At 48.6% G+C, this 22026-nt stretch overlaps 1 protein-coding gene across 1 annotated transcript; it reads right to left on the reverse strand.

Annotated features, from left to right (window-relative positions):
• Nucleotides 1-2178: 2178 nt before the first annotated feature.
• Nucleotides 2179-21562, reverse strand: RRM2B (ribonucleotide reductase regulatory TP53 inducible subunit M2B). Its single transcript, XM_065628327.1, has 9 exons — nucleotides 21482-21562; nucleotides 16692-16847; nucleotides 14959-15075; nucleotides 13813-13946; nucleotides 12657-12751; nucleotides 10162-10295; nucleotides 6321-6425; nucleotides 5797-5910; nucleotides 2179-4492 (listed from the first exon to the last, which is right to left on the reverse strand). The coding sequence occupies exons 1-9, from the start codon at nucleotides 21533-21535 to the stop codon at nucleotides 4340-4342; spliced, it is 1062 nt and encodes a 353-aa protein (XP_065484399.1). The 5' UTR covers nucleotides 21536-21562; the 3' UTR covers nucleotides 2179-4339.
• Between the last annotated feature and the right edge of the window lie 464 nt (nucleotides 21563-22026).

The following is a 22026-nucleotide window of genomic DNA, read 5'->3' on the forward strand; positions in this document are numbered from 1 at the left end:
ACCACTGCCTGCCGTAGAAATCTCATGTCTGTCACTCACAAATCCTCTTTTATTTCACTGGAAGGGTCTAAATGCAACAGTGAATTCCCAAGCCCGTCCATGTGGCTACGTTCAACCAGTCAAAGACCAAAGTTACCGTTCTTCAAAGCAGGCACATGTGCTCTGCACTGCCCAAACACAGCCATGTCTGAGATTTATCCGTATTTTAAGCTGAAAAAAACTTTGCTTAAGATTTCAGTTAGCAGAGCCCAGCTCTAGCCTCGTGGCGTGGGCAGCCTCAGTTCCTAGAGCCAGATTACATATGATGGGATGGGAGAAGCCTCTGGCTGTGCTGCTGCTGCCATCTGTGCCCAGGCAGCGAGGAGCAGGGCAGGCAGCAGAGCTGCTGGCAAACCAGGAACAGCATCTCTTCACAGCAATATTACAGCGTTCACCTTACCCTTCTGCTCCAGGGAGAGGGTTTGCTAAAACCTGATCTTCAAAGGCTTCTGCCCTCAACTCTGCTTTTGCGTACATGTAGTGCATACGTCCATGCATACCAGACGCATACATCAGTGTGCCCATATATAAAGTTTATACATGCACATGCATATTTCCGCAGAACGCAGTGCAGAGGGCAGTCCGCAGTCACAGAAGCATCCTCCCGGCAAACATGTACTCAACTACATGTAATATTAACACATCAGCATCTCCAGTGGCTGTTTCTCTCCCAGAAGGAGCTCTAAAGAATATAGTGACAGAAACATTAATATTTGCTGACTCAAGGGCTCCACCAGCAGGAAAACCAGCCCAGACCATACCCACGGAACGGCCAGAAGGAAGCTGCTCCTCTGGCAGGCTGGGGACAACTGGTGGGGAGGCCAGACTTGCTGTTTAAAAACGTTCAAAGCCAAGGACGGGACACATGGCAGAACTGGATGAGCACAAGGTCAGCTGCCCAGGGGCTGGCCGCAGCTCCGGGTGTACTGCCACACACACAGCGTCCTCATCTGCTGCAAAAATCTTACCAGTCCAGCAACAGGACTCTGGGCTGCCGAGAAACACTAGAAGCTTGCTAATTGCCCTGTCTTCACCCACTTTCTTTCCAGCAAGGGCTGGGAATTGTCACTGACCTCGTGCACTTGGCAGTGGTTTCATGACCAGAGAGCAGGGCTGGGAGCAGCTCTCTGCTTGTGGCTGTTGTGGATCAAGTCGTGGGTTTTGCTGGGACTCATGTCTGCGTGAATGAGAACAGCGGGAGATACAGAGGCTGTTTTGGATGTTAAAAGGTGGGATTCTACCTGTGAGCCTCAGCTTCCCTTGCAGCCCCCAGAGACAGGTTTCTGCTCATGCAATCAGTGCAGACGTGTCCTTCTCCATGACACAAACCCTCCAGAAGCAGCTTTTCTGTCCTGCTGGCTGTAATGGGAGTCAAGCACCAGCCTTGGGCTCCAACCCAGAGCACACAGACTATGCACTGAAGAGGTGCATCACAATTTCGCTCCCACACACACCCCATCAGGCTTTTCAAGCATTGTGGTCACAGTGTGAGACACACAAGACTCAGCTTGTCCACCAGAGCCCTCCCCAGTGCACGGTTTTGCCCGAGACTCAGAACTGGTGGATTAGGTGGTACCTTGTGCCCTCCATGCCTGTCTCAGGGAAGCACAAAAGGGCAGCAGGGACAAGACTTTTCACTTGACACCCCCGAGGTGAAGAAGCCACCAGGTGTGAACCTCTGGCAGCTCAGGCCCAGCTGCTTGGTGCTTGGCCACAGGCAGGCCCAGCTGGCCCCAGCTCGGGGGGCTGAACCCCACACTGCTGTGCCCAGGCACAGCCAGGGCACCCAACCTGAGGGTGTGATGCCCTTGGTATATCAGATACCATCCACCAAAATTACATTGCTGGAGCACTGCTGCTTTGAATCTAAAGGACTCCCAAGAGATTTCTCCCTGAGACAGAAAATTCCAGGGAAAAAAAAAAAAAGTTTGCTCCCTAGACTGCAAACCCCATTCTCAGAAACAAGGAACAGCAAGTCGAGAGCTCACAAAGTGCAAGACGACGTATGGAGCACTTGCAACTTTCTCCCACAACCCAAAAGCTGTGAATACTGACTTTCTCTGGCACGGCCCAATTTTATCATTTTGGATTTCACAAGAAAGCACATAACTAGCAAATAAAGGCACATTCCTTTCCACATTCAAGTTTTATTGAAACTACACACATATTTTACACACAAATGGAGTGGGAGCTGTTGTACCAGACTTTGGTATCTCATATACATTTACAGAACCTGAGCACATAGCAGTTTCACATTTGAATATTCCGTATACTCTCATCTTAACTCACAACACTCAAAACAAATGCTTTTTAGTACTTTTAGTGACATAAAAATAGGTTCCATTCCTTCAACAATGGACCCATTTAAAACACTCTCGCTTTCACTCCCATCAACACAGTATTTCCAAAAAGCGCTGGATTTTCTCTTGGAGTCGATAGTTCTCTTGCAGATGCAGGACATCAGTGAGGGACACCAGTTCCTGCTCTTCTCTGTGTTCCCCAGGTCCCCCCTGCCCTCCCCAAGTACCTTATGTCAAATGATGCAGGCTCTTCTGTAGAAAAAAAAAAAAAGATGCCCTGTTTCTATGCTCACTGCATACTCATAGTCTTTCACTAAGACCAAAGAAAAAGAGTCAGTTTTGCTGCTTATTTTTACACCAGGGACAATTGTTCCCTAAGAAGTACACTAAGGCAGTGGACCTGTTTCATGGAACTCAGGTATCCAGGGCTATGGCTGATTTGGGCTGGCAGGGAAATAACACTTATCCCAGCCCATCACCAATAACCCTGGGCTGTCAGCTCATCTCATGCCAGACACAGCAAAAGCAGCAGAGATGTTTGCAACAGTAAGAAAAACTTATAAAAGCTCTTTTACAAATTGCTAAACATGATGAAAAAATGCTTAGGTTTAATAAAGCAGAACCCTTTGTCTAGCTCACGTGCACTTACTTCACCTTTGGAAAAAAAAAAAAAAAAAAGAGTATACCTATTTGCAAATAATCTGCCTACAACTGAAGAGCATCCCTCTGTCCCGAGTACCACTCTAGTAGGTTAGCCATTTTCTAGTTGCTCCATTCTCTGCATGTGGCATCAAGAGATTAAAAAAAGTTTTCCGGCACACACTGGAACACACCAAAATGCAAAGGGCAGTCTTTTGTAAGATGCTGCTAATCCATACTACTTCAAGATTTGGTTTTGAGCAGGTTAATACCTTCCTACAGACACGCTCTGTGACAACAGTTTCAATGGTTCATGTTGAATACACAACCCGAAGTACCTTCATACATTATTGGTGCTCCCTTATAGCCCAAGTAGTATGTTTGTAGCACCTCAAGGGATAATCCTTTGGCATGATATGCCTTCCCATCCCATCAGTGCACAAGTGAAACCAAGAAGGGGAGAATATCAAATCACCCAGCACGACAGAGGGAAGACAGACAACACTCAGAGCCGGCTGTTCCAGTGTCAGACGCCGACTGCAACTCGGCACAACTACAGACTGCTTAATAAGGCACTTGTTCAGAGAAACAGGGAAAAACAGGCAGCGCAAGCCAAAGAACTACGGGATGTGTTTTTTCTCCACTGTTAACAGGCTTGCGTTTTCAAGGACCATTCAAAGCCCACTGATCTGCTCAATAACAGCTCTAAGACAAAAATCGTACGTATTTGATTTAAATTCCTACCAACAGCCATCAGGTTTGCAATCAGAGTAAAAACGTTTTCAGATAGAACCCATGTTAAAGGGGAGATCAAACTGTATCCCTGGGTTTAATAAGATTTTATAATTCATACCTTATTAATGTCTTCCCACACTCACTTATTACTCTATCAGCAGCAGAGCGAAAGGGAACAGCTTTTACTCTAGACCAAATCTATAAACATGAAAATAGAAACCATGAAAATAATTTATAGCAACATATATACACAGAGTGATACCTCATCCGGTTTTCAGGTTAAAATACTGTAACTTGAGGTAAATATGCAGTTTGCTTTCTTAAAACACTACCCAAGTCTTAAAAAAATAGTAGTATCCAGGTCATTCTTAAAGACAGCAATCACAGCAGATGAGTCAAAGGAATCTTTAAAAGGCCATCCTTTTAAAAAGCCATATAATTTTTTTAAAAAGGACTCCTCTTTTTTTTTTTGACATGGACAGAAATATATTCGCTCCTCAGACAAACAGCATGAAAACCCAGGAAAAAAAATCCCAGTAGACTCGAATTCCAGGAGAGGAAAAGAAGAAAACTTCACAGTAGAAATAGAGATGGGGAGTGGGAGTCACCATTCGTTTGCCAAGTTATCAAAAATCTGCATCCAGAGTGAAGACATTGTCCATTGTTTCTGCCATAACAGCAAAACGTTGATATTCTGAAACCCGCTTCTCAAAGAAATTTGTTTTTCCTTCCAGAGAAATATTCTCCATGAAATCAAAAGGATTTTCTGCATGAAAGACCTGGGGAAAGGAAACACTATTACTCTGGAGATTCTGACAAGGTAACAATGCTTTGGAAAAAAACCCCAAACAAAACCATAGAACCACAGAATTACAGAATACCAGGTTGGAAGGAACCTCAAGGATCATCTGGTCCAACCTTTCTTGGCAAAAGCACGGTCTAGACACAATGGCCCAGCACCCTGTCCAGCTCAATCTTAAAAGTGTCTAATGTTGTGGAATCCAACACTTCTCTGTGGAGATCATTCAAATGGCTGACTGTTCTCATTATAGAAAACTTCCCTCTTGTGTCCAATCAGAATGTCCCCAGAAATAACATGTACCCATTGCCCCTCATCTTTTCCATGTGACTTCTTGTCAAAAGGGAGTCTCCATCTTCTTTGCAGCCACCCTTTAAATACTGGAACACAGTGATGAGGTCTACACTAAGCCTTCTTTTCTCAAGGCTGAACAAACCCAGCTCTCTCAGCCTTAGTCCTCTTGTGGTGGCTTCCCAGCCCTTGGATCATCTTTGTGGACCTTCTCTAGCCTATCCATGTCTTTTTTCCATAGTGGAGACCAAAACTGGACACAGTATTCCAGGTGTGGCCTGACAAGCGCTGAGTAGGATAATTACTTTGTCTCTGCTGGTGAATCACCATCCTGTCACCTCTGCTGCTGGCAGGTCACCACTGCGGGACACCAACCCCACCACACATGTTGTGGCCAAAGCACCTTGTGCAGGGCAGAGCCGGGACCACAAGGCCGTGAAGGTGCAGGGCAGCAGGCAGGGGTGCTGGGGAAGGGCCTGGGGTCACCAGTCTCCACAGAGAGGGGCTCCAGCTCTGCAGGGACAGGCCCTGAGGTGACACAGCGCAGGCCACAGCCGCCCAGCCCTGCTGACCGCCCCTGGGGCCTGCTCCGCTGCCACTGGGCGACAGGCCACCCGTTGCTGTAACATGCTGTAGAATCTACACACAGCTGTCTAAGCAAATTCAGCACTGTCACTCCCCAGGAGTTGTGTCCATAAGGAAGTTCACCAGTGCAAGGTGCTCATTGTCCCTCCAGGACTGCAGCACTTGAGCACCGCACAAATTTCCCATTACAAACCTGCAGAGCAGCTGAAGGGAAACAATGGCCTAAATTGTTCTTGCTCTTTTAAACAGTGAAGCATATATATTAATACTGTGGTTTTGGCTGTCATTCACACAAAGTGCAAGCGCTAAATATGATCCGCTCCCAGGCACATTAAGAGAGCGCTTTGTGCTGACAGCTTTCCTGGGCTGCCCTGGCATGCCAGCATTTTGGGCAATTGCAACACTTACCTTCGAGAACCCAAGCTCCATTAGCAACCGGTCTGCAACGAATTCAATGTACTGTTTCATCAAAGTGCAATTCATTCCAATCAGACCTACAGGTAATGCCTCTGTTAGAAACTCCTAGAAGTTAAAATACAGATGACATTTAGAGAAATTAAATTTCAGAAGGGAAAAGGAGAGAAGACATCTGTGTTTCACAGCAGCACGATTTGTGAGATTCCAGGCTCCCCAGGCAGTTGTCTGAATGAATAACTTGCATCACTAAACTCAAAAAGTGTCTTCTGTTTTCAGTAGTTGTTTGTATCTTCCTTTATTTTTAGCATGTTTTTCTGGAAAAGGCGCACGAATTTTTATTACTGCCCCTCTCATCTGCCTTTCCACACCCAGCTGTAAGATTCCAAGCCTCAATGTAAGCTTGAACTCCAAGTTCAATAAAACCCACAGCCCATACTAGTGGGAGCACTGGTGTTTGTTTTTGCCTGTAAGACTGGTCCCTGCGCTGCCCACACCTCTGGCCTGGCCAGGCTTACCTGCTCAATTTCAACAGCATTAACGATGATCTCATGGACCCGCTCTTCTGACGGTCTGTTCACTAAATAATGGAACATTAGACAAGCAAAATCACAGTGTAGACCCTGAAGTAACAGAGAACAATGAAAAAAGAAGTCAGTTTTTCCCTCCTCCACATAGTTTGCTCTTATTCTGAGGCAATCTCCAGGTTGAAGCTTCCCAGTCTCCTGCTTCTTGGACAGTCTTAGTGTTACCACATGTAGCAGGCACTTTTATTTTACTACCCAGTCAGTAACATCTGAAATTCAACACATGCCACATATGTCAAAATAACACTCAGCACGCATGCTTCTCAGGTAAACATTTTTGAAAGCTGCTCTACTGTGAGAGATCCTATAAGGAGCCCTGCTGGGTCCCTGCCTCCCGTGAGAGATGCTTTTGCAGAAAGACTCCTACATCAAGACCTTCAAAACTACCTGCCAGTTAACAAAGACTGTTCACCTGCTCTCCTCTTCAGGATACCTGTAGAGAAATACTTGTTCTAAATTCTTTTAGTGGCATTTCTTCCCTTGCTTCTCCTCATAGCACTTTCAGAAAGGAAGATTCAGATCAGAGTCATCAAATCCAAGATTAACGAGTCATCTCTCCACACAACATACAGCTACTGTGAGGAATTTGCTACCACAACATTCATAAATTTGTAACACTTAAGGCTACCATGCCCAAACTCAACCCACCTCCACATTTCACCCAGCTATTCTGCACATAGCCCAGTAAATTGTATATTTATTCCCAAGCAAGATTTCCAGAAAAGTCTCCAGCCAGGGTAAGACAACATCAGGAGACAAGCAATCCTGCACAGTCTGATGGAGGCACCAGACAGCTGCTCTAAGAGGTGCCTCAGTTTCCATCTGAGCTTGCCTGGCTACGGCTTAAGCCTCTGGCTTCAGGCATACCCACTGCTGTGCTGCCATCTCCTCGCAACAGCAAGGTGCTGATTGCAGCCTATAAGCACCACAAAGGCACATCTAGTGTGAAAACCAGTCAGAAGGATTTGGCAGGCCACGGGCTATGAGATAACCCTGTGCTATTGTTAAACAAAGGTCAAAACAAAACGAAGCAGCAAAAACTTTTTTAGAAAGGCTGCAAAATCCTTGTGCTTCAGGTCATGAAACAGCCCTGAGACAACATAACGTGGGAAATCCCTCCCCTCTGCAGATAGTACTAGCTGCTGCTGCAGGACTTCCCATGGTCTTGTCCAAGGTAACATCACCAGCAGGGTGCAGGACATGCCTGGCTTCTCACCTGGACCAGTGTGTTCCACTGACAGGTGCTCCCAGCAGCTTTGCACATTCAAGGATCAGAGATGCACCAGCTCAAAGAACAGCCTCAGAACAGAGTCTTGCAGCCCAAAACCCATACTGAGAATTAACCATTTATCTGTTCAGGTGCATCAGAAAACAGTTTGTGTAGTTTTCCACTGTAGACTCTTTTTACTGCCACTGGTTTTGTAACAGCATTTCCTGGTTTTCGATGCAGGTGCTGTGTGCACCAAGCCTTACCCTTCATAACAGCTCTGCAGTTGGAATTATGCCAGTGGGGCTCACGAAAAATTCAGTCTTTTGGTGCTCAACTCAGCAGAGAAGTACAGTTACACTGCTGTACAGAGGAACTTACACCTTATTCACCTGCAAGTGATCCTTCCAACAAACAAATACTTCTTCACTTGAATGGATCAGTTCATGACTCACAAAAACAGAAGACACAAGGAAGGACAAGGCTGAAGAACTGTTTGGTTTTGTTTACTATCATATCACTTTCTTCAAAGGTGTCTTTTAAATTAAAGGCATTTTCTATGATGCCCCCTTTCAAATCGGTTTATCTAATTCATGAAGATTTCCATTATGATAAAGGTCTTTATTCTTTTAGACCAACTCTGGTAAGTTCAAGCCACTAGCATGTTTATACTGCACACAAAACTGGCCTTTCTGCTTTCCCAGTGCTGACAGTGCCGTAAGCCGCCTGGTGCCCCGCAGACAGGCCCGGCCATAGGGACCTGCTGCCAGCTGGCCGGCAGTGGTGCAGGGAGCAGCCAAAGGAAAGGGCACTTGTCAGCACGTGGCCTGTCACACCTGGAGTGCTGACGTGCAACCCCCCAGGCACATCACACCTGACGCTAAGAAGGACTCTCCTGACCGACTCCCCTCCAGTGCAGACCTGTAGCTGCTCCCTCGCAGGAGATCACAGAATAGACTCATAGAATCATTTTGGTTGGAAAAGACCCTCAAGATCATTGAGTCCAACTGTTAACCTAACGCTGCCACTAAACCATGTCCCTGAGAACCTCATATACGTGTCTTTCAAACACTTCCAGGATGGTGACTCCACCGCTGCCCTGGGCAGCCTGTTCCAATGCCTGACAACCCTTTCCATGAAGAAATTTTTCCTAATGTCCAATCTGAACCTTCCCTGGCGCAACTTGAGGCCATTTCCTCTTGTCCTATCACTTGCTAAATGGGAGAAGAGGCAAACACCCATGTCACTACAACCTCCCTTCGGGTAGTTGTAGACAGCGATAAGGTCTCCCCTCAGCCTCCTTTTCTCCAGGCTGAACAGCCCCAGTTCCCTCAGCTGCTCCTCATCAGACTTGTGCTTCAGGCCCCCCACCAGCTCTGTCGCCCTTCTCTGAACTTTCCCCAGCACCTCAATGTCTTTCCTGTAGTGAGGGGCCTAAAATTGAACACAAGATTTGAGGTGTGGCCTCACCAGCGTGAGTACAGAGGGACGGTCATTGCCCTCATCCTATTGCTGTGCAGTAACACAAGAACATGGAGAGGAACAGTATCTGCTGCTTCAGCAGCAACCTGCCACAGCCAGCCAGGGAACAGATGCAGAACGCTGCCTGCAAGTTCTGGACCCACAGCTGGCAGCATATGGGGAGTGGTACAAGGAGGTCACTTGAACCTGACTGAAGCAGCAAAGGCAGGGCAAGGCTCAGACTCGCATCCTAACTAGGTCCTTGCCCAAGCCAGCCCCCACTGCAGTTACAGACCACGCAATTCCCCACCAGTCCTTGGGCAACCAGGCCTTTGCCGCCCTTCACGGCACAGAGAAACAAACATTCTCTTCAGTCCAAAAAGTCCATCTTTTTGATCACACTATGCATTGGGCTATTGCCTATATTTATTTTCACTCCCTTCAAAAATGGGTATTTCTGCTGAGGGACCTAGCAGGACCTAGGCTTTAAGTTCACTAGTAACTTATAGCTAGAAGTCTATTTCTTTCCCCTTTTTGCAAATATTCTGGAAATAGCCTGCTCCTTTGCAGGACTCCAACCTTCCTACAAATCAGCAGTTACAGATCCTCCGCCAGGCTGCAGAAACAGGGTCAGGCACTGCTCTGGGGGAAGGACGTCTCTTCTCCCTGCTGCCTAGGAGGTGATGTTAAAGCAGATGCAGAAGGCTTACTGCAGAGAAGCTCCAGGCAACATGGCCTGCAGTTACCAGGCAGGTCACCAGGATCTCTGTCCCACCACGACAGTGGACCTTCCCTGAAAAATCCTGCTGCTGACACTGTATAGCAGAGAACCTACTTCTACCACTCCCTTGGCCTTCAGCACTGTCAACATTAAAAAGACTCTGTCCTACCCAGAAATGCATCCCCTACTCGCTGCTGGATTCTCTTTTTCACTAGTTCCTACCAAAACACTCCTTTCTACTCTCTTCACCTTCCCTCCAACCCTCCCTGCCACCAGAGGTGGGCCGCTCTGGCAAGACTATGGGATCTTTATGAATATAACTCTACCCTTCCCTTGGAAACTCACTTTCCTTCCCAGACAGTAAGTAGAACATGCCACATTACCTCATCTCTGCTAATGAGTTCATTGGAGAAAGTCAATCCAGGCATCAGGCCCCTCTTCTTCAGCCAAAATATAGCAGCAAAGGAACCCGAAAAGAAGATGCCTTCAACTGCAGCAAAGGCAACCACTCTCTCCCCTGTTTAATATAACACATTTTCAGTTAGACACAAAACAGTGTATTGCTCATCAGCAAGAGGCATCATTTGCATCAGACAGACGGATGCTGGAGAGGAGCAATCCCCTCTGCAGCACCGGGTGCTGTGTCTGACCCACATCTTTCTGCAGAGCCCGAGACACACAGGGTCTACACACGCAACAGTGCTGAACCACCAGCAGCCCCAGCAGGACTGAAGAACCAGGGCAGTGCTGAAACTGCCATGGGCCAGAAGGGAAAGAACGGAATTGTCCAAAGTGGCCAAGACATTAGTACTCCTTTATCTCTTTCTCCTAAAAGGAAGGAAAATGGCTGTGCAACTAATAAAACTGAGAGAAGAGCCAATCTCCAATAAATTAAACAAAAAACCCTACACCTCAGTTTCTGCTTGTTGAGAATCTACAGAAAACCATACTCTTAAAAGAGTGGAAGAACACAGAATACAATTCATCAGGACACAAATAACTATTTATGCCATCCCATCTGTTATCCAAGGAAAGCACAGCATTATTCGTCCCACCTTTCTGTGTTCTCTACAAGAACGTATTTCTTCAGACTACAAGACCATCTGACTGCGTTGGTGAAGACACGTCATCCCAGGTACTCTATTTTAAACAACTTCACAAGATCCTTGGGTATATCCTAACATGAAGAGCTTTTGCTCATTCCTTTTCCCAGCAAGGACTGCATAGAATTTTGTTTAAAAAATAAAATAATCCCAAAATAGCCTGATGTCCCACTTCTCCACAAGATGCAAATGCCATCTGCTGGCTCATCTGAAGAAATTCAAGTTCAGAAAAAAAACACAAAGAACAACACGAACTTGTAAGTATCACAAAAGTTACTAAGGAAAGAACATGTCTGGCAACACTGAAACAGGTTACTTCTAGAGAGGAGTAGAGGAAGGCTGCTCATACAATATAGGTTTAATGAAGCAAAAGACTGAATATCGATAGGGTTTTTACTACATTCCACCTGACTAGCTATCATACAAATGAGTTATGCTGAAACAAAAAATGCCCATCAGCAGCACGACATAAAGTGAGCATAGGCTGGGAGGCTGAGAGTCTGCAGAACAGATCCAGCAATTGAACCCTGAGCATAAGAAATCAACCAAATCTGCAGAGACCTTGTGCTAGGCCAGGTCCCCACACTGGAAGGAAATGCCAAGCAAACAAGCCAGCGGCTTTCATATACCATATCTCATAATCCTTAACTGTAAGACCTGGGCCCCCCAAATGTTTTAAACTTGGGAAGTTTTCTCAATAAGATGAAAGAACAGAAGAGCAGAAAAGTACTTGACAAAAATTTGGATAGGATGCCTGAAGTTTGGGGGCAGAGGGTGGGGGGAATATTGTTTTTTGACTCAGGGAACCTTCTGATTCTTGGCAAACCCCACACTGTTGGGAGCTGAATGAAGGAGGTGAAGAAGGGACTCCACACACAGCAAACAAAGCCAGACTGGGGAGGCAGCAGGATGCTCCAAGACAGGAGAACCTACAGCAGCAAACAGAACCTAACTCAAACAAGAGCTGTGAACAACAAATGCTGCAAAAGAATGATAATCTGACTCTTTTTTGTTCATCTGTCTGTATCTCTCCATCTCCTACACTTTCTCTAAGCATAGAGGATGTTTGGTTTAGAAAATTCACCAGAGTCTGTGCATTATCCATTCCAGATGCAACACTTCCTTCAGCATCAACACTGTGAGCTGAATGCAGAACACTGGAAAGGACACCATGCACCACGCTGATGGAAGCTGAGCCAGTGTCCCAGCTCTGAAATGAGATACAAAAACTAGAAACCTGGTCTCACAGAAAACCAGCAACACCAAAGACAGATTGTTCTTAAATCTTTTTTGCCCAGGCTCAGTTATGCTGTTACAAAAAAAAAGGCTAACATCACACACAAATGTGCCTATATGAACATAAACACAGAAAAACCTGGATTTGCAAGATTTCAGCTGCCCAGTTCTGAACATTGGAGTACCAAATAGGAGCCAACCGAAGAAATAATCAGAACTTCTAGAAAACAAAGTCTACAAGCAAAAACTGAAGAAACTAGGGTTGTTCGGTATAAAGACAAAAAAAGACAGAGAAACCCACAAGCATTTCTCGTAATATGATTCTAGTGGGCACTGCCATTACTATGTTGCTTTAGCTGAAGATAAAAACATACATGGCTCACCAGAAGTTACTTCTAGTTCTTTAGTTAAACCAGAGACCCACAAGCCACTATACCTCCTGTGGAGAATTTAATTTCACATTCCAGGGATGCAGCTTACTCCCAGAGGTTTAGTTCATGACATGCGCAACAGAAACAAGTTTTTAAGAAAATACACACCAAAAGTGGATTCTCTGTCTTCAATCCACTTCAGAGCCCAGTCTGCTTTCTTCTTGACACAAGGCATTGTTTCAATAGCATTAAATAAGAAATCCCTATAGAAGAAAAAAAAAGAGAAAACATCAAAATAATAAGTGATTTATGTAAATCTGCCCTGGCTGCCCCCACTGGCTCCACCAGACAGAGGAACCCACTACGTTAGGCTCTGAACTAACCTACATCAGAGACCCTTCACACCCCAAATGGGTGATGTCCTCTGATAACACAGGCAGACGGAGGCAGAGGTGCAGAATGTGACAAACCCCAGGTCTCAGAGGAGGTGGGCTGCAGACATGGGAAGTGAATTCAAACATCCCACCCCAGGAGCGCCCACCCACCAGACCACGCTGCCTCTCAGACTTCAAGCCAGACGGCAGCCACTTGCTACCCACTGAGCTAAAGCTCATCTTGCCCAGCCCCACAAAGGAACTGGACAACTCCCAGGAGCACAGGCTCTGTTCCCATGCTAAACACCTGAGAGGAAACCTTGCAGCCCTCCCACTGTCACTACACAGGAGCCACTGTGGGAAACCAGGCTCTGCCTGACCATCACTGTGGTGGAGTCTCTGAGGGAAAGTGCTTCTTTGCAAATCTATTACCATGTGGACTAGGAAGTTCTCCAGACAACAAACGTGATGGGGCTCTCCAAAGAGCCCAATACTTTAAAAACAAGCAGACCAAATTGTATGAAAAAGCACCACCAACAAAAAAGCTGAAAAGATGCAATACATTGATTAGTGTATGTTAGAAATACCAGTTGGACCAGGAGCACTCAATTTCCTGAGGCAGATCTTTTGCTGATGTGAGAGCAAGTGCCTTAGGAGCACAATAACCACAAGGAGCTTGTCTAACCTTTAACAACACTTCACTTAGTCTGCACTTCCTGCAATCAAAGATTTATACAAATATTAACTAATCTTCTGACACTCCCACAAAAGTCTTGGTACATAATAGCATTTCAGGGGTCAGGCATGTGGCCTTGAAAGCTTTAAGGAACCATCCCCAACTACCCCAGTAAGTCAGTATGAAACACAAGACAGCTGCTGCTGCCCAACAGCAGTGCCACTGGACTACGTGACAGATTTCGCGTGGGTCTGTAACATATCCAGAAGTTTACCTTTTTTCAGGATCTTTGATGTAGGTGTCTATGAGCAAGCTGTACATCTCTGAGTGAACGTTCTCAATGAGAATCTGAAAGCCATAGAAACAACGAGCTTCTGGGATCTGCACCTCCTGACTAAAACGTGCCACCTAATAAAACCAGAAAGCATGGCAATGAGAACAGCAAAAACAGTCCTGCTTGACAACACCCTAAGCTTAATAGGAGAGACAATAGATCTCTGCCACAGAAAAAGGATGGGAGCAGTTCAGCCCTACTTTATTCACAGATATGTCAATAGGATAGGTGAGGGGCAGAAGGAAATAAAGCAAGATATGTCAATAGGATAGGTGTGGGGCAAAAGGAAATAAAGCAAGCTAGCCAGAAGTAAACGTCTGCTGGACATCTTGGATAGAGAGCTGCAGTGAAGCATGAGGGCACATGTACATAGGAGGAGAACCGCAAAATACTGCAATAGCAAACACTTCATATTGAACAAAGCCTCAGACCTTTTGTTCATCATTAAAAAAACCTCAGTGTGACATGTGTTCATGAAATACATGCACACACACTATGACATATTCTACACATTATAGACATTCAAGATCTAAACTGGGCATTTGCAGAAAGATACCAGTGATAAAGATACCAGTGATAACCTGCAGTGAGACATTCTGCAGCCCAGAACTGATTTCAGAAGAAAGATTTCCCTACCTTTTTAGCAGCACCCACCTGCAGCCCTAAAAGACTCTAGGATGCCATTCAGCAAGAGCAAACTGGATTTTACTGAAATGAAAAATACAGAGCATGGCATAGCACAATCCCTCCCTGCTTCTCATCTAACACAAGTACTGGAAGAAGCATAGGGTTCTATTAATTCATTGAGAAATGTGGATCACCACAGACAGGCAAAAGGGTGAGCTTAAAAACTGTGTCCAAGAGTGATGCGATTTGGAGTCTTGTTGACCACAGTTGACCCAATTTAACTCAGACACTGGCCCCAGCAGAACAAGCTGCTTTTTCCCCTTGGCAAAGGCGAGATGATGGGAAGAAAACAAGGTAGGCATTTAATAAACTTAGGCATTAATTTGCAAAAATCAAAATGAAAAGCCAGTAAGCAAATAAAAGCAGTAAGTATTCAAGCCCGTTGTAAAGCTTTCTCACCAGGTTTTCATTTACAATTCCATCACTGGCTGCAAAAAATGCCAGAACATGAGAGATAAAGTATTTTTCATCTGCTTTCAGCTTGTTCCAGTGAGGAAGGTCCTTTGACAAATCAACCTAATGAAAAGAAAAAAGGAAAACGTTACTGCCCTTTAGAGTTTGTCATTCTGCAAGAACAGAAGCAGCCTAGTCAAATGACAGGCACAGTTTTGGCATTTGCTCTCAAATCTTTACATGTAGAGTATTTAAATACATGTGACTGCAAAAGACAACAGGCAAACTGCCATACTGCTGCCTCCCTCTGCAAGAGTAACATCACGTGTTTGCTTCACAGTTTACACTTTTGTAATTTGGAATAAAAATCAGTGTCTATCGAATTATAAATCAGTAACAGTTTGAAAAGCATTATTATCTTCTCGTCATGAATATGAACATGCACCAATATGCAGAGCTCACTCTGAGACTTAAACTCCACTTGAAATAAATGCTTATACTCCAAGAAACCTATATGCAGGTGTGTGAAAAGATGGACTGAGGGGACTTCTGCCTTTGGCAGGTGTTCAGCCTCCATCTTGACAAAGAACGGCTCAGGGCAAACGCTGTGCAACTGCTCTCGTTACCAGACTGAATTCTAGCCATGGCAGAAAACCACAATTTCCTTTGCATAGGCCTTTTTTGTTTGTTTATTTGGGGAGAGGGGTTTCTGAACCACAGAAGTAGAGCCAGGTGTGAAATACATAAGAGGCCTAAAAACTTATATATGTGTGCATGTGTGTGCCTATATAAACATGTTCACGTATATGTGTGTATATATACACACACAAACCAGTTTTACAGTTAACTTGCCAGTTCAATCGGAAATGCACTGACAGGTGGTAGGACAGTGTAAGGAACCAGTAATATGGTAAAAGGGCAATGCTGATCAGGCAGGAGTTTAAATGCCTTTTCTTAAACAGCTTAAATCAACTTCTGCAACAGGGCAGCAAGCCTCCCAGGCAGGCATGGACTAACACTTCCACAGACAGCTGCTCCTCGCCATCCCAGAGTGCTTTCTGGCCTATTTAGACCGTGTCTGTGCTTTCAGCTCACCGCTCTGCAACTGCAGATCACTGCTCACAAATGAGCAAAGGCTGCAGAAGCTTCAAGTTGCAACAACCAGCTCAGTTGGCAGGCAATCTCTTCAGATCAGTGCAGTGTTCAGAAGCCTCCATTTCTGCAAGTGTCGTGAGCTGAGTACTGCTCAGGTCTGGCTATCCAGCAGCGTTGGGGGAAAAAAACTTACAGCTTGCACTATAACACAGCGCAAGCATCTGACCAGGGCTATCAGGAGTCAATTAGAAGCATTTTTAGCAAATGTCCCTGATTATGACCATCTTTCTGAAAAACAGGTGCCTAACATTGAAGAACAGCATTTGCATGAAATTGCCCAGAACACCTTACATGGGCAAGGAGTTCGTTGCAGGTACAGAGAGATATCTGACCACACAGAAGTGCCCCAGGATACAATTCCACCTTGTCCTAAACCAAACACCTAAACCAGCTCCACTGAATCGTCCCATGGAAGCAGCTTTCTTTCCACTGCCCACAAAGGGAGTGCTCTGCTGGTGCAGGCACCTCATGTTCAATGCAATCCTCCAACCCTTACACCATGGACACCAGCAGCAGAGCTGGGAAGGAAGCGCCAGGACCCCAGTCTGAGCACCTTGTGCCAACCCCCTGGCCCCAGGGCTCACCTCTTCTGCTGTCCAAAAGGAGGCCTGAGCCTGTTTATACATTTTCCATATGTCTGGGTACTGGATGGGGAAGATGACAAAGCGGCGGGGATTTTTCCTGAGAAGAGGCTCCTCGTCAGGGTCCAAGCCATTTTCAGCAGCATTTGGAGAGGAGCTCTGAAGATAAAGCAGAGTTCTGATTAACGTTGCCATTACTCATTCTTCTTGCCCACATCCCAAAGGTGTGGTTCAAAAGCTACCTGTGTCACGCACTCACCTGTTCCCCCTGGGTGGATGCACCACCCGTCCCTGGCATCCCTGCCCCCTCGCCCTCCATCCGTGCTCCCACTGTCAGGACAGCAGTGCTGCCTGTCTGCCCAGCTCTGCTGTCTGTCTGCCCAGCTCTGCTGTCTGTCTGTCTGCCCAGCTCTGCTGTCTGTCTGTCTGCCCAGCTCTGCCCGGCACTGCTTGCACCAACCGCTCCCTCCCAGCTGCGTCGGTGCCGGGAAGTGCCCGACACCTGCGTGCCAAACAAAGGCTTTCTGCAGTGCAAGAGGGAAACCTGCCCCAGGAGGTGTCCCCGGCTGCTGCGGTACTGCAGGTGGGGAGACGTGTGCGAGGCCACTGCCCGCTGCTGCCAGCCCGCATCCAGCACAGTTCCGCGAGGATCACCATCCGGGTCACCTCCAAATCACTCGCTTTACATCAAGCCACTTGGGCCTGCATGGGCTTTCTTAAAAATGCCATGAGATCAAAGCAACTGATCTCGTCTGGTAGAGGAACGGCCTGTGTCACATGAGTCCCCACACAGGGGCTTGTGTACCGATCCTGCGGTGAGCGGCAGGCAGCGCACGCAGCAGTTTGGAGGCCGCTCTGGAGGCTGTCCCTCCAGCGCTGACACAAAGCTCTGTGCCTCTTCCCAACAGCAGCCAGCAGCAAAACCCCTGCGTGGAGTCACCCATCCCCACCCCGCTCCCTCTGCACAGGACCCGGAGAACGGCCGGGCACAGCTTGTCCTCAGAGAGCCGCCAGCCCGGCTGAGGTGGGGACGGCCGATGTTTGGGACACAGGCCAGGGCAGAGCAGCACAGAAAGGACACCCCATGAGCAGGCCCTTCACCTCGCCTCCAGCCAGCGACATCGGCTCCTGGGATCAACATCAGCCACCATCCCTGCCAGGCACGTCGCCAAGCACCTACTGGGCACAACCATGAAGAGCTGTCAGGACAGCTCGCTGCAGCCTCTCCAGAAGGGCTGGTGACTCGCACCAACCACAAATTTAGCCTGCAGGACACCGTCCTGGGTCAGTTCTGAGGCCTCGCTGACACCGCTGTAGAGGATAACTAACCACAGGCAGTATACGAGGTATTATATATAATACAGCAGGGACGTCCCGCCTGGACACCTTCCTGGGTAACCTCATCTGGGTGTTCCTGCTCCGGAAGGGGGATTGGACTGGATGATCTTTTGAGGTCCCTTCCAATCCCTAACATTCTGTGATTCTGTGATTCTGTGAAGGGGAACAAAAGGTTTTCAATATCATTGCTTCTGCTCTCCTAGGAGGCGTCAAAGTCCTTCCCTACCCAGTTTGCTTGCAACCACTTACATAATAAAAGGCAATCCTTTACTTCCATTTGGAAAAATACCCTCAAACCAATAAATCTACTGTCATTTAAAAAACAAACAAAAGCAAAACACACATGCACATTGCATAGCTGGCATACGTACCGCAGATTCCCAAAGAAAATACATCAGGAAGCACATTCTGGGTTACAATTTTTCCACTTTATTATCTTTTAAATATTACTTAATTACATGAGACAACTTGCCCAGCATCATCTTGCAGGGTCTCTGCTAAAGGCCACAAGATTGCAAGACCTTTTGTATTTCCTGGGACACAGAGAGGATTGCAGTCAGCCCCTGGAAATGCCACAGGGGAGAACGTGGGCCTGGCAGGGACAGCACCCTGCCTTAGCACACACCTTCTCGGGGCTTGGACGCAGCCAGCATCCCCATCTGCTTCTGCACCAGCCGTCATCCTTGAAACAGGTAACACTGCAGAAGCCTTCCTTGATAGCTCAGCATTTTCCTGAGCAAAACTCCTCTACACTGCCTGGTGACTATCCCCAATTATTTATTTTAGCCTAACAAGGTGGCCTAGCGGGTGCTAACCTCAGCCTTGATGTCCCTGAGCCATTCAAAAGCCAGCATGCAGGGCTCATAACACAGGGAGATAACTTGGAAAACACTTCTGGTGTACAGAAGTGAAGCAGAGCACAGGAAGACCAAAGTTGCAGCATGGTGGGAAAACTGGAGACAATACTGAGACAAGAAGCACTTGTCATTTTTCCAATAGCCTCCAACAGCTGCCACACCACAGGACACAGAGAGAGGGGTCAACACACCAGAAATACTGTCAGTGCACAGTGAGACAGAAAAGCAAGAGCAGAAGAAAAGACCCGTGCATGCTCTGGAGAGCCGTGATGGCAGGAGAGCAGAAAGATGACTTCCAGGAGCCAAAGACCTAAAGTGATGGCACAACCCCGAGAAGGACCAACACACCAAACTCAAAAATGGTACGCGTTTTTAAAAAAATAGGTGAGGGGTTTTTAATTTCAAAAAAAGGAAGGGTCAGCCCGCAGAGACTATGTCATACTGGAACTTGCCCCTCAACCCACCTCGCACCTTTGTTAACCCCTTCTGGGGTGGGGAGAAGTTTCACAGGCAGGCAGACAGCTCCTGGCCACAAGACAGTCCTGTCTTTCTCCATTTCGTTTTCCATTCCTCTTCACCAAAGTTTTACCAGAGTAATACTTGTTACCTAGTCTGTTTGTTAACGCAGAACACGTCTTGGTACAATTCGGCTGAAGATCCATGGAAGATCCTTTTCTAACTGAATTTCAGATGCACAGCACGTTCTGATTGCTGCCGGGGCTTCAGAGCAGCCACCACCTTGCACTGAAGGAGCCCAAAGCGTTCCCGGCCCTGCCTCCCTGGCAGCAGTACAGGGAGCTGGAGAAGCTAACAGACACCAGGCTGATACACCTTCACAATATCACAGTATCTTACGTGCAAATGGAACGTCCTGTGTTTCAGTGTGTACCCGTTGCCTTTGGTCCCATTACAGGGCAACACTGAGAAGAGCGTGGCTCCATCTCCTTTATTCCCCCCACGAGGTATTTACAGACGCTGATGAGATCCCCCAGAGCCTTCCCCAGGCTGGACAGCCCCAGCACTCGTGGCCTCTCTTCATATCGCGGATGCTTCGGTCTCTTCATCATCAGCCCCTTCCTGGACACACTCCAATACATCATATCCTAGTTATTCCGCAACTACTAGACACAAACTCTTCTGGTGATGACAATACACTAATAGACAACAAAGACTGCCTAGTGGTACTGAAGTTCTTTCCAATAGTTTCAAATTTAGGAAACAATTAACATATATACACACACATGACCACCACCCCACGACGACAGCTGTTGAGCTCCATGTGCAAGTGCCTCAGTTACGTGCCCTATGTAAGCTGTAGCCAGGGAAAAAGCTAAAGGCACTGGCAGAGCCAGCACTGGGATGTGGCACATACCACATCACGGTGTGCGATCAGGAGCCCTTCCACACCCCAACAACAGGCTGCTCGTGCATCCCTGGAGCTCCCACAGGCTTCGGGCCAGCCCTGGGCAGCCCAGGCCACGCTAGCAGTGAGACTGGGCAGGTCACCGGCACTCCAGGAGAGATGGCTTCAGTGCACAGCAGCTGAGGAGCACAACATCTGTGGGTTCTGCAGCCCGAGGTGAAGCGCAGGACTAGTGCTTGCCTCTGGCAGGTCTGAGCGACCACCTCTTCGTTGTAGCTACAGCATGCTACGGTTCACAGAGGGAAACACTGAAGGTTTTTTAGGCTTGTATTTAACACTGCACACCCTAGTTTTTGCAAGGTTGAGAACTGCTGAGACACAAAGGTTTGGGGAGACCAGGTGGATTTCTCTGCCATAAAGATCCTTCGCCCTCACACACCTCAGCCTGGCTTTGCAGGGTCGTCCTGGGGAGAACCCAGAACAGAGCTCAGACACCTCCCAGGATGACTCTCCCGGTGCGCAGGGGCTGGGACGCCAGGAGCACCCCACGCCACCCGCGCCTGCCTGCGTGGCCGCGCGGGGCAGAGGGGACGAGCTCTGCCCACCCAGCCCAGGCAGACACCGCTCTGCAAGCCCAGGCCCCACAGCGTGGCAGGGTATAACGATTATACAATTTCAGCACTTAGCTGACACATAATCAGGGCCCTGTGCTGCCGGTGTCCCGCACCCAGGACGCACGGTCCCCCGGCCCGGCTGCCGGTGTTTACCCACCGCCCCGCTCTGCGGTGCTGCCCGCGGCCTCGGTGCCCGAGGGCTCGACCCGCCCCCGCGGGACAAGGGCCCTTCCCAGGGCCACCCAAGGCGCCGGCACCGAGCCCTGTCAGTCGATCCCCAGGCCGGGCGGGGTGAAGCCACAGCAGCCGGGACCCCCCCGCGCTGCCCGGGGCAGGCCTGTCCCGGCGGGGAGGCAGCAGCAGCCACCGGCTTCCCCGGCACCACCGGAGGCCGCAGCGCCCAGCCGGAGGCGGCGGCTCGGGCAGGGCCCGGCCGGGCAGCTGCCTGCAAGGCCGGAGCCACGACCGCGGCCAGGGCTGCGCTGCCGCCGCCCGCGCTGCCTCCCGCACACACCGCGACACCGCCACACCGCTCCCGGGCGGGCCCGCCCCGCCGGGCGGCAGCGGCTGCGCGCCCGGGCCACCCGCCGCGGGGCTGCCCCGGCCCGGCCCCGGCCTTACCCGCTCCGGCCCGGCCGCCTCCTGCAGCACCGCCCGCCCCCGGCGCTCGCCCATGGCCGGCGGCGACTGCGCCGCGAGAGCGCGGCGGCGGGTGAAGCGGGAACGGCCGCGGCTGCTCCTCCTCCCCAGGGCGGGGCGGGAGGACAACGGCGGCCGCCCCGGGCCCAGCGGCAGCGGCCTGAGGGCGGCGCGGCCCAGCCCGGCCCCGGCCCCGGGGAGGCGGCGGCCGAGCAGGAGCCGCCCCCGCAGCGTTGGGCTCCCGGCGGCGAACGGCTCTGCGGTCCCCGGTCCACAGCAGGAGCGGGAAAAGGAGCCGGTGCTCGGAGGCGCTCTCCGGGCTGTGCCGGCCGGCGCTGCTGTCGGGACGGACGGAGACGGAAAACGGAGGGAGGCAGAGCACTGGTTGCAACCGATGGTCTTATTTTGTAAGGAAAAAAACCAAAACCAACAACAACGAAAAATAAAACCAACCTCAAATTAGGAGAACGTCCTAGACAAGCCTCTGAAAGATGACAACGGAAGATGAACTAGTGGAGGAGTTAACT

This window comes from Caloenas nicobarica, chromosome 2 (assembly GCF_036013445.1).
Source record: "Caloenas nicobarica isolate bCalNic1 chromosome 2, bCalNic1.hap1, whole genome shotgun sequence".
NCBI classification, from domain to species: Eukaryota; Metazoa; Chordata; class Aves; order Columbiformes; family Columbidae; genus Caloenas; species Caloenas nicobarica.